We start from the raw sequence: 13,508 nt of genomic DNA, 5'->3' as shown, positions 1-13,508 counted from the left end.
CTTTGTGGCGCCTTATAAATAAACGTACTACTACTACCTATCCTCCCCGGACCTGTCCCCATCTGTATGCGGATGGTACTCAGCTCTACCTATCCTCCCCGGACCTGTCCCCATCTGTATGCGGAGGATACTCAGCTCTACCTATCCTCCCTGCACCTGTCCCCATCTGTATGCGGATGATACTCAGCTCTACCTATCCTCCCCAGACCTGTCCCCATCTGTATGCGGATGATGCTCAGCTCTACCTATCCTCCCCGGACCTGTCCCCATCTGTACGTGGATGATACTCAGCTCTACCTATCCTCCCCAGACCTGTCCCCATCTGTATGTGGATGATACTCAGCTCTACCTATCCTCCCCGGCCCTGTCCCCATCTGTATGTGGATGATACTCAGCTCTACCTATCCTCCCCGGACCTGTCCCCCATATGTATGCGGATGATACTCAGCTCTACCTATCCTCCCCGGCCCTGTCCCCATCTGTATGCGGATGATAATCAGCTCTACCTATCCTCCCCGCACCTGTCCCCCATCTGTATGCGGATGATACTCAGCTCTACCTATCCTCCCCGCACCTGTCCCCATCTGTATGCGGATGATACTCAGCTCTACCTATTCTCCCCGGACCTGTCCCCATCTGTATGCGGATGATACTCAGCTTTACCTATCCTCCCCGGACCTGTCCCCATCTGTATGCGGATGGTACTCAGCTCTACCTATCCTCCCCGGACCTGTCCCCATCTGTATGCGGATGGTACTCAGCTCTACCTATCCTCCCCGGACCTGTCCCCATCTGTATGCGGATGGTACTCAGCTCTACCTATACTCCCCGCACCTGTCCCCATCTGTATGCGGATGATACTCAGCTCTACTTATCCTCCCCGGACCTGTCCCCATCTGTATGCGGATGATACTCAGCTCTACCTATCCTCCCCAGACCTGTCCCCATCTGTATGCGGATGATACTCAGCTCTACCTATCCTCCCTGGACCTGTCCCCATCTGTATGCGGATGATACTCAGCTCTACCTATCCTCCCCGGATCTGTCCCCATCTGTATGCGGATGATACTCAGCTCTACCTATCCTCCCCGGACCTGTCCCCATCTGTATGCGGATGGTACTCAGCTCTACCTATCCTCCCCGGACCTGTCCCCATCTGTATGCGGATGATACTCAGCTCTACCTATCCTCCCCGGACATGTCCACATCTGTATGCGGATGTTACTCAGCTCTACCTATCCTCCCCGGACCTGTCCCCATCTGTATGCGGATGGTACTCAGCTCTACCTATCCTCCCCGGACCTGTCCCCATCTGTATGCGGATGATACTCAGCTCTACCTATCCTCCCCGGCCCTGTCCCCATCTGTATGCGGATGATAATCAGCTCTACCTATCCTCCCCGCACCTGTCCCCCATCTGTATGCGGATGTTACTCAGCTCTACCTATAATCCGCGGATCTGTCCCCATCTGTATGCGGATGTTACTCAGCTCTACCTATCCTCCCCGGACCTGTCTCCATCTGAATCTCACATCTCAATATATTATGTGCTGCACATAATATTTATCGAACCTCATGTGTGATCGAAGGCGGCTTTTAAACATATGCAATTTATCGCATGTGTGATCTGTGTTGTTTATAATAGCCCCAGATAGCCCTGCCCTCACAGGTCACATGGGGTATGCAATTTATCACATGATTATATGCACAATAAATGAGGGGAAAAGCTCTTCAGATGCCATTTATAGTAGGGATGTGCACTGGCCACTTTTTGGGTTTTGGGTCCTGATTTCCATCGGGTTTTGGGTTCTAATGGGTTTTGCCAAAAACACCCTTTTGGGTTTTGGGTCTGGATTTTTTTTTTTTTTAAAGCATAAAAACTGCTAATTCACTGAATTTGTTGTTTTTTTTTGCTCCTACGCTATTATTAACCTCAATAACATTCATTTCCACTCATTTCCAGTGTGAACAGGCCGCAAGGCGGCCAATAGCGGCATTCGGGGGCGGAGCCGCACATGTACACAGTACAGTGCAGCTCTCAGCTGTTCGTCTGGTTCGCGTTCTCGCTTTGTTATTTTGCCAAGACCCCCTTGGACTACGTCGCCCTGGGACAGGTGAGTATGGTTTCCTTCCACAGCTTCCACCATGGATTTCGTCGGACTCCGGACGCCATCGCCGACAGGGATGCCGACATGGATACAGACGCTGACACAGACCAGGACATCAGGACCAGGGCTACCTACGGGATGAAGATAGGTAAGTATCAGTATGTAAGGGCTTTGGATGTATTAAAGTTTTATTTTAAATGTGTCAGTGTGTTTATTTTACTATTTTTCATACTGTGGAACTACAAGTGCCAGCAGGCCCTTTAATGCCCCGCAGGCTGGGACTTGTGGTTCTCCAAGTCCCAGCTTGCGGGGGAGGCTTGCTGGGACTCATAGTTCACCAGTATTAAACAATAGTTTATTCTTTTTTTTACACCAAGATCAGCCCGGTGACCACAGCCCAGGGTCACCGGGGACAGCACCAGGCTTCAGCCTGGTCAGGTAAGTCCTGGAGGGGGGGACCCCTTCATTGGGGGGGTCCCCACCATACTTGCCTACTTTTGAAAACTAGTTTCAGGGAGATTTGAGCTGCTAAAAGAACGCAACGTGTCGCTGAGAGGGTGTGTCATGCTCCGCCCAAAGGGCGTGTCTAACTTCACCTATGGCGCACCTATGGCCACTATGGGGTTTTCCTGCAGTGGCAGAAGAAAACTCTGAAACACTTTGGGCCTGATTCAGTTGCGGATGTTGCTTCCTGTAACACTGCACTAAACATGTGAAAGAAAACTTCTGCTTCTCTTGCTGCCTATACATATATAAGTATGCATTACCACATCTACCCCACAACCCTCCCCTCATATTGCAGTCAGTAAACACCACTATATTACATTACACACATTCCCCCATATTACACCCAGTACATACATGCTATTACATTACACCAGGGCTTGGCAAATGTTTAAAAATATAGGAGCCAGGATGAAAATGTGGGAACCAAACAAAGAAAAAATAGGGACAGCAAAATAATTACATTGCAATGCCTATTATACATGCCACCCATTACATATTATACCACTTGCTTGATGCCAGGGGTTGCATGCTCTTTGCCAGGGGTTGCATGCTCTTTGCCAGGGGTTGCATGCTATTTGCCAGGGGTTGCATGCTCTATCATATCTCTATCCGGCTGTATCAATTCAGGTCTGCGGCATTGGCTATTTCAAAATTCAAGGCGCCTTTAGGGCCAATTGGAGCTTGTGGTCCAACAGCCAGTCAGGAGCCACCACTGTTGCTCCTGCTTGGCTCCCGAAGAGCGAGCTCCGATTGGTCGCAAGCCATCTCCACACTGCGGACTTGATCTGACACAGCCGGAGCCAGGGGGATTGTCCCCCACTCTGCCCGGCTGTTGCATTAACACAAACCACCACTCTGTGGTAATTAGACTGAAGACAGAGAGTGGAAGTTTTCTTGAGGGGGACAATGTAATAGCAGATAATATTAATAATTATTTCTGCTCAGTATTCACTGCTGAAAGAGAGGGGAAGGGGCCACAGTTAAGTTGCAAGTATAGTCAGAAAACTGAGGGAGAGACAAGAACATTTACAGAGGAGAAAGTCCTCACAGAACTTTCAAAACTGAAAGTGGATAAATCAATGGGGCCAGATGGGATACATCCAAGGATACTAAAAGAGCTTAAAGGGGAGCTGGTAAAACCAATAACAGAATTATTCAACCAGTCACTAGCTACTGGAGTAATCCCAGAGGACTGGAAAACAGCGAATGTAGTCCCACTGCACAAAAGTGGAAGCAAGGAAGAGGTAAGCAACTATCGACCAGTGAGCCTTACATCAGTAGTAGGGAAATTGATGGAAACACTCTTAAAACAAAGAGTTGTAGAATATCTCAAAACCAGCAATTTACAGGATCCAAAACAGCATGAGTTTACTGGGGGAAGATCATGTCAAACAAATCTTATTGACTTTTTTGACTGGGTGACTAAAGTAATAGATCAAGGTGGGGCTGTAGATGTAGCTTATCTAGACTTTAGTAAAGCTTTTGACACTGTCCCACATCGCAGACTGTTAAATAAACTTGAAAGCTTGGGATTGGATTCTAAGATAGTTGAATGGATAAGAGCATGGTTGCAGGACAGAAAACAGAGAGTTGTAGTAAACGGAGTACAGTCAAAGGAGGGAAATCTCAGAAATCCAAAGACTCAATATAGTATAAATGGCACTATAATGGAAACTACTGAGGAAGAGAGGGATCTAGGTGTCACTATTTCAGGGGGACTTAAAAGCAGGAAGGCAATGTAACAAAGCAATGAAGAAGGCAAGTCAGATGCTTGGTTGCATAGGGAGAGGTATCAGCAGTAGAAAGAAAGAAGTAATAATGCCACTGTATAGGTCATTGGTACGACCTCACCTAGAGTATTGTGTTCAGTTCTGGAGGCCATATCTCCAGAAGGATATAAATACATTAGAGACTGTACAAAGAAGAGCAATTAAAATGGTGCATGGCCTACATCACAAAACGTACCAGGAAAGACTAAAAGATCTAAATATATATACTTTAGAGCAGAGAAGGGAAAGGGGGGACATGATAGAAACTTTCACATATATCAAGGGCTTTAACAAGGTACAGGTGGGAGACATTCTTCACAGGAAGAGGAGCAACAGAACACGAGGACATGCACTGAAACTAGAGGGAGGAAGATTCAGGGGAAATTTGAGGAAGAATTTTTTCACAGAAAGAGTAGTAGATAAGTGGAATAGCCTCTCAACAGAGGTGGTAGACACAAATACAGTAGTACAATTTAAACATGCTTGGGATAGGCATATTGATATCCTTACAAAAAAATAAGGATCAAATATGGTTTGAGGTAACATGTTTAAAAAAAGGGGCAGACTAGATGGGCCAAGTGGTTCTTATCTGCCGTCACATTCTATGTTTCTATGTTTCTATGTTTCTCTGCCCAGTGTGATCTGCTGCCTGGCAAATCTGGTCACCAGCAGGGTCTGGTCGCCATGGTGACCTGGCCTTGGGGTTCGTTGAGCCCTGCATTACGCACTGCTCCCCCATACACACACTGCCACATAACATAACACACATAATATTAAATTATACACAGCACTCCATATTACAACCAGTACACACACACACTGCTATTACATTACACACACACACACACACCATTATATTAAATTATACACAGCACACCATATTACAGCCAGTACACACACACACACACACACACACACACACACACACACACACACACACACTGCTGTTACATTACACACACACACACACACACACACACACACACTTATACAGTATTACACATCCCCCCCAAATCATAGTAGAGCTATTATTAAACCATTAAAGCCATTAGAACCTCTGTTTTAAATTACAGGCAACTCCTAAATAACACACACATTTTATACAGCCCCTACTGCCCCAGGAGATACAGCTCTCACCTGGCTGTGTTCTCCCTCCTGTGCAGGTGCAGGGACCTGGCAGTGTAGTGGAGCAGGCAGCTAGGCTCACTGAAGGCAGGCTTAGGAGCAGGAAGAGGCAGGAGCAGGGCATGTACCCCTGATACACGGAGCCTGGCTGCTGCTGCTCTGAGCGTGGTGGGTGGGGCCAGCCGCAGCAGTGCAGAGCCCTGGCTGTCAGCTGAGGTCTCACTCGCTCCTACTCCCGACTTCCTCTCAGCTCGCGACGCCGGCTGTGATGTATTCCCCGAGGGTCCGACCCCACCATTTCAAGATGGGCACATGCGCAGTCTGTCTTTTTAGGATGGGGGTCCAAAAAACCGGGAGGTAAGAGGGAGCTTGCGGGGCAGCGGGAGGCTCCTGTAAAATCTCGGAGCCTCCCGCTAGAAGCGGGAGGGTAGGCAAGTATGGTCCCCACTCAGGGCCGGAGCTACCACTAGGCAGCATTAGGCAGCTGCCTAGGGCGCTGGCCGCTGGAGGGCGCCACTTAACCTTCATACACTAGGTGTGCGCCAGTGGTGTCCAGGTGTGCACCACTGGCGCAGCACCTCTAGTGCCCACCCCCCGCCACAAACCTTGTCCCCGTCCCCTCCCCGTCCTCGCCATCACCTTTTTGTCTGGCGATCCCCTGCCGCCCGCCCCGCTAGCCGCCCGTCCCGCTAGCCGCCTGTCACTCATATTACAGTGACGTCGGCGGCAGGCTCGGGGATGGTCGGCGCGGCTCGGGGGGACTCGGGAGCGCTCAGGCACCCGAGTCCTTCCGAGCCACCGCAATCATCCCCCAGCCTGCAGCCGACGTCACTGCTGAAAGTGACAGGCGCCGGCAAAGGCAAGGGGGACAGCGCAGCGGCGGCATGGAAGCTCCGGCGTACTAACGCCGGAGCAGAGGTGAGGGGGGAAGCCTACAAATTCCTGTGGTGGGTTTTGCTGGGGCAGGACAAACCTGCCCTGGTAGGTTTGTCCTGCCCCAGCAAAACTCACCACTCAAGGGGTTAACTGCCTGGGGGAGTGGGTTAAAATGTGTGTGCGCGTGTGCGCGCGCCCCCCCCCCCTCACGGAATAAATAAATAATTGGGGGGGGGGGGGCGGCTGGCAGAGGTTTTGCCTAGGGTGCCATGGACCCTTGCACCGGCCCTGTCCCCACTCCCCCAGGGCCCCTGGCCAGGCTGGCTGGTCGGTAGGGCTGAATGCTTTGGCCGGGGGGACTTGTATAAAAAGTCTCCCCCCGGCTGTGGCATTACCCTGCTGGCTGGTTTGGTCTGGGGCTGGTTCTTAAAATACGGGGGACCCCTAGTCATTTTGTCCCCCGTATTTTGGGAACCAGCCCCGGACCTGGAGCCTGGGGCTGTTTGTTAAAAATCGGGGAACCCCTATTTGTCGGGTTCCCTGGTTTTTAATTACCGGCCCCGGCTCCGTCAGTCTGGTGCTGGTTATGGCTGTGGGGGGGACCCCACGCTGGTTTTTTTTTAAATTTATTTATTTTTTATATTTTTTACACTGCAGCCTGCACGGATCTGACTGATCCGTGCAGGCTTAAAGCAAATACGACAGGGAAAGCAAGGTGTATTTTCCTGTCGTATTTGCGTGGGTGTTTTACACCACTTAGCAGCCGTATTATCAGTACGGCTGCTTAGTACATCAGGAACCACCATTTTTTTGAATGGTGATTCCTGTCGAATCCTATCGATGGTGTAGACATTCGTATTTGTAAATACAAATACGAATGTCCCATCATTAGGAATACGAATTGTTGTATTTTCGGGATTGTAAATCCCGAAAATACAAATGTGTAAAAAATAGGTGTATTTCTGCCTACGAATACACTTATTTTTTACGAATCCATTTTGGTAAATTTCCCCCAAAATGACTTGCTTTTTTGCTTTATGGAATCTCGAACTATTTCAGGTAATCCACCATTGCCGACTCTCCCGGAATGTCCGTGAGACTCCCGGAATTCTGGGATATCTCACGGACTCCCGGAAGAGAGCCCCTTTCTCCCGCAGCATCGCTTCGCTTCTCCACATTGGCTACTGCGCATGCGCTAGATATCATCAATGACGCCGCGTCATCACGTTGGCAACGTCATCGCCGTTATCTTGCGCAGAAGCCATCGCGGACCGCGGAAGTGAAGCTGACTCTGAGCTTGAGCTGCGGGAGAAAGCGAAAGGAGGCTTCCGTGCAGCATGCGTATGTAAGTATATGGCTCTGTCTCTTTCTTTACAGATGCACACCCTCAGCAGAGCCCGCACATCCCCAGCACTGAGCCCACACTCCTGCTGCAGAGTTACGGTTGCTACATTCATTGCGGCAGATGAAAGACATGGTGCAGTGAAGGGGGTGCTGGTAATATTTGGGGGGCGGGCAGGCGTTATGGTTGCTACATTCATTGCTGCATATAAAATCCAGGGTGCAGCGAAGGGGTGCATATAAAAGCCATGGAACAGTGAACGGGGTGCAGTTAAAAGGCAGGTCTTTGGGGTGCAAAAAAAGCCAGTGAGAAGGGAAGGTGGGCAGATAACAGCCAGGGAACAGTGAATGGGGTGCATATAAAAGCAATGACAGGAAAGGGGGTGCAGATAAAAGCCAGGAAAGACTGAATGGGGTGCAATGGAAGGAAGTGCAGATTAAACCCCCCCCTGGCGCCGCAAGGCCCGCCCCCTGGTGATGCAAGGCCCGCCCCCTGGAGACGCAAGGCCCGCCCCCCATGCGATTACTTTTCTCCCTGAAATGATTTTTCCAAAGTAGGCAACCCTGAGGTAATCAGGTGCTGAGATGACAGATGATGTATATACTGTATAATATAATCCATGTTTGTCCCTGGCTGTAAACAGATTGAGGACAGGGGACTCTGCCTGTATTACTGTATACACTGCAGTCTATTTCTGTACCTAACTTTTAAAGAGCAAGTTTGGGCTAAGAATATCTGTCTCCTCTCGTCACTCACTCAGCGTGGTCTCCTGGCTGCTGACATTGCAATTTAGTTGGAATCCCAATACCTTGGCAGTGGGGTCCTGAAGTGACACTATTGGGCTGATTAATATCACAGTGCAGTGTGTCCATGTGCTGTCACCAGTAATATTATAGTCACTCCGTAGTTACAGTATGTGTCCCTATGCAGGCCCAGCGGGCCGGGACAAAGCCTTTGGTACAAGTCACGGGTGTCTGAGGAGACTTCTGTGAGACTGTGTTCACTTCTGGAGACCATATCTTCAGGGGATGCGGTCATCTTTTAGAATGAACTTAGGTCTACAGTCATTAGGTCGACCCCACTAGGTCGACTGGCAGGAAGGTCGACATGACTTAAGGTCGACATGGGCCAAGGTCGACATGACTTAAGGTCAAATTTGCATAAAGGTCGACATGAGGAAGGTCGACTGGTCATAAGGTCGACATGGGGTTTTTCACTGTTTTTTGAGCCGACATGTGCGGACAGGCGGTATTTCATGCCCAAACATCCACTAGGGCGTGGAGGAGGTTATTAAAGCTGTGGCGAGCGAAGCGAGCCACCGTGCCCGATGCATGGCGAGCGAAGCAAGCGATGCGAGGGTCCGATTCTCATTGCCAACTGTGTCCATGTCGACTGTGTCGACATTCGGATAAAAAAACAGTGAAAACCCATGTCGACCTTATGACCAGTCGACCTTCCTGCCAGTCGACCTAGTGGGGTCGACCTAATGACTGTAGACCTAAGTTCATTCTAATAGATGTACCGATTCCCTCTTCAGAGGGATATAAATACATTAGAAACTGTACAAAGAAGAGCAACTAAAATGGTGCATGGCCTACATCACAAAATGTACCCAGAGAGACTAAAAGATCTTAACATGTATAGTTTAGAGCAGAGAAGGGAAAGGGGGGACATGATAGAAACTTTCACATATATCAAGGGTTATAACAAGGTACAGGTGGGAGACATTCCTCACAGGAAGAGGAGCAGCAGAACACGAGGACATGCACTGACACTGGGGGGAGGAAGGTACAGGGGGAGACATTCTTCACAGGAAGAGGAGCAGCAGAACACGAGGACATGCACTGACACTAGGGGGAGGAAGATTCAGGGGAAATGTGAGGAAGAATTACTTCACAGAAAGAGTAGTAGATAAGTGGAATAGCCTCCCATCAGAGATGGTAGACACAAATACAGTAGTACAATGTAACCATGCTTGGGATAGGCATATTGATATCCTTACAAAGCAATAAGGATCAAAAAGGGTTGAGATTACCTGAAGGGTAAATAAGTGGCAGGGTGTCAATCACCCTGTGAGCATACAGCGAAGGCTTTCCTTTGTACAGACAGATCCCGCTGTTGTCCAATAATCGCTAGTGCTGGGAATTCGCAGCAACGGGTCTGAATCGGCCATTAGCGCGTACACACAACATGCGTGATAATATCGCTGAGAATATTATGATTGTGCTTATTGTTTAAAGGAATTGTATTGTGTGTACGCACCGTCACACTGCCAACATGCTTATCTGTTCAATACAGAAATCAGCATTGTGCTAGAACTAGTTACTTTGCTGAAACAATGTTGCTGCAAATGACCTATTGCTGCAGGGAAACTGATACATTATGGGACAGATTCTGGTTCACTCGCAAAATCAAGATCTCTATCTCTACCTATCTCTACCATGTGCACTGCAGGGGGGGGGGGGGGGGGGGGGGGGCTTTGATGTAACATGTGCAGAAAGAGTTACCTTTGAGTGGGGTTTGTACTTTAACTCTCTCTGCACATGTTACGTCAGTCCCCCTGCAGTGCACATGGTTTTGTTCATTAGAGAGAAAATTTTGCGAGTGAACCAGAATCAGGCCCTTGGTTTGTTAATGGCCACCATCCATTCCCAGCCTAGTGCGATCCACCCACATCATTCGATGGTTGGCGACCGTCGTATGATGGCAAAGGTGCCCGCATATAAAAGTGACTCTCCAGTCTATGTGTGGACCCTCTGGAGGAAGTGGTGATGTCTCCCCCGGCTCACCGCCCCACTTGGGTGTGTGTCCCTGGCAAACACCCTGTTTGCACCCTGCATCTGCACATGCGTCTGTATATGTGTAGACGCAATACATTGCTCCCCCATGCGAACGGACGGGGTGCGAATTAACCAGAGTAACCCCCAAATGTGTTTTGTGAGTGAACCAGAATCGGGCCTTAAATGTCCAATTTCTTTTACAAATCTGCACATAAATGAATGAGAAACACATCACTGTATATGGGATGCAGTCATAATCCCGGCGATCGGAATCCCGGCATTCAAAATCCTGACGCCCGGAATCCTGACCGCCGAAATCCCAACACTTTCTGGACACCCATAGAGGGAGAATAAATTAGTGTGCCGAGCGTAGCGAGCCCGCAAGGGGGGGGGGGGGGGGGGATCCATGTCCCCCCCTTGTCGGGATTTCGGCGGTCGGGATTTCGTATCAAACCCCTGTATATGTAATGGATTATAATTAGTTTTTTTGTGTTATACCCCTTTATTCTGCACCATTCTCTATACACCATCCCCAGAAGCTGTGTTGGGAAATGTATATACCAGAACTTTGTGTCCCTGCAATATTTATACATTTTGTTTTCAGAGCCCCCAAATCCTCCCATACTATAGTAAGTGTGCCACCCATGTACAGTACACACAGACGCAGACAGGCCGGATCAGGTTCACTGCGAGAGGGTAATCACGGCTTGGTGACCAGGGGAAACAGCTGTGAGATCCAGGACTCTGCAACCTGAAGCCTGCGTGCCTTTAACAGGTTAAGGAGCTGAAACTAAAGCTTCTCTCCCTTCCACAGCCCCTCTCGTGCCCATTCCTGCTCCCGCCTGGCAGAATGGCATCAGCGGATCTCAAAGACGAGCTGAACTGCTCCATCTGCCTCAATATATACACAGAACCAGCAACCCTGAGATGTGGCCACAGCTTCTGCCTGGTCTGTATTAGATCCGTGCTGGACGCCCAGGAGGGGTCTGGAGTTCATACGTGTCCGGAATGCAGAGCAGAGTACCAGAAGCGTCCTGCGCTGCGCCGGAACATGAAGCTCTGCAACATAGTGGAGCATTTCCGATCTACTCAGCCTGAGAAGAAGGTGGCCGGGATCTTCTGTACCTACTGTGTCCACTCACCTGTTCCAGCAGTCAAGACCTGTCTGATGTGCGAAGCTTCTCTGTGTGAGGTGCACCTGAGTGTCCACAGTAAGTCCACGGACCACATCCTCACGGAGCCCACCAGTTCCATGGACAGCAGAAAATGTGCCACCCACCATGAGATCCTGAAGTATTACTGCTGCAAGGACACTACCTGTATCTGTGTATCGTGTTGTGTGTTTGGAGAACACCGTGGGCACCAGGTGGAACTTCTGAAGGAGGCATCTGAGAAGAAGAAAGAGAAACTGAAGCATATTCTGGACAAACTGACCTCAAAGCGAGAAGAGACCGAAAAGAGTGTCCATGGCCTGCAGGATCACCGGAGAGACATTCAGGAGAAGGCAACTGGCCTCACAGCAAAGGTCACTGCCTTGTTTATAGACCTCAGGGAACAGCTCAAGGCTCTAGAAGAACGAATCTTGAGTGACATCTCCAGGCAGAGAGAGAAAGTGTCACTCTCGGTCACCGATCTCATCCAGCATTTGGAGATAAAGAAGGACGAGTTGTCCCGGAATATGTGTTACATAAAGGAACTGTGCAAAGTGACAGATCCTCTAGTGGTCTTGCAAGAACGGGAAGCAGGTAGAGCGGACGTCGAAGACTGGCCCAACAGAAAGGCCCAAGTTGTGGATAACCTAGATGACATTTCTATCTCTCTGACTTTACACACAGCCCTCTCTAACATTGTGACCGGTGTAAAACGAGGCTTCCATGTGCAGGACATATTACTGGATGTAAACACCGCCGCTGTTGATGTGTCCGTATCGGGGGACTTGAAAAGCGCATCATGGTCTAAGACCGCAATATGGCCCAAAACTCCACAGAGATTTAAAAATTATTGTCAGGTTCTGAGTTTTCAGAGATTTAACTCAGGACAAAATTACTGGGAGGTGGAGACCAGCGAACTTGGTAACTGGAGGGTCGGGGTGGCCTATGCCAGCATTGACCGAAAGGGGGATCTGTCGGGTGTTGGGCAGAGTAACAAGTCCTGGTGCCTACGCTTGTGTCAGAAAGAGTACATGGTGTCTCACAAGGCAAAAGAAACAAAGTTACAGCCAGAATCTCCCCTGCAGAGAGTAGGAATATACCTGGACTATGAGGCCGGGCGTCTGTCCTTCTATCAGCTGTGTGACCCCATCAGACACCTGTACACCTTCTCCACCACCTTCTCCGAGCCCCTGCATGCTGTGTTTTTGGTGTGGAAGGACGGCTGGCTGAGAATCAAAAGCTAGGATTGCTGGATGCAACCACACAGTACGCAAAGGGTTATTTAAAGTGTACTTTCCTGTCACGCACAATGGAGGCCGCCATTTTGTGGACTGAGACAGTATTTATGAGAAAAGCCTATTAAGCTTAGAAAAAAACAGTGATATTACCTGATTGGAGACTTTGATGGAGGTCTGTGTACTAAGCCGTGGATGGAGAGATATAGCCAAGCAGCTCCTAACTGCCATGTTACAGGCTGGGTTTGAAAAATCACAGCTAGGTGCTGGTTGGCTGGTACTTGATCTCCCTCCGATTCAGTAATGTGTTTGCTTCATTTGTTCATAAAACAAAGTTATTTTTAAAGGGAGGTTTTGACCCTTGTTTGGAAATCCAGTGTCGGCTCCAGGGGTGGGGCTGTAGGACAGTTCAAAATAGTGGAGACACATGGCAATGAGTCATTTAGGAATGGCAGTTGGTGGCAGTGGATGTGGCTTCCCTGTTTGAATTTTCAACTGCTCTGGAGGCTCCCCTGGAAATGACACATTCACATTCAGGAGAATAACACCCATGTTCTGCTTTGTCACATGTGACAATGCAGATCATGGGTGTTATTCTCCTGAATGTGAATGTGC

At 49.2% G+C, this 13,508-nt stretch overlaps 1 protein-coding gene across 1 annotated transcript; it reads left to right on the top strand.

Moving 5' to 3' along the window:
• The first annotated feature begins 11,357 nt into the window (after positions 1 to 11,357).
• On the top strand, positions 11,358 to 12,902 carry LOC146021387 (E3 ubiquitin-protein ligase TRIM39-like). The gene has a single exon (XM_083155173.1). It carries the CDS (start codon positions 11,358 to 11,360, stop codon positions 12,900 to 12,902), a length of 1,545 nt encoding a protein of 514 aa, XP_083011299.1.
• The last annotated feature ends 606 nt before the right edge of the window (positions 12,903 to 13,508 follow it).

This window comes from Crinia signifera, chromosome 7, assembly GCF_055691185.1.
Source record: "Crinia signifera chromosome 7, ASM5569118v1, whole genome shotgun sequence".
In the NCBI taxonomy this organism is placed as follows: Eukaryota; Metazoa; Chordata; class Amphibia; order Anura; family Myobatrachidae; genus Crinia; species Crinia signifera.
This window is presented reverse-complemented; position numbering and strand designations above follow the sequence as displayed.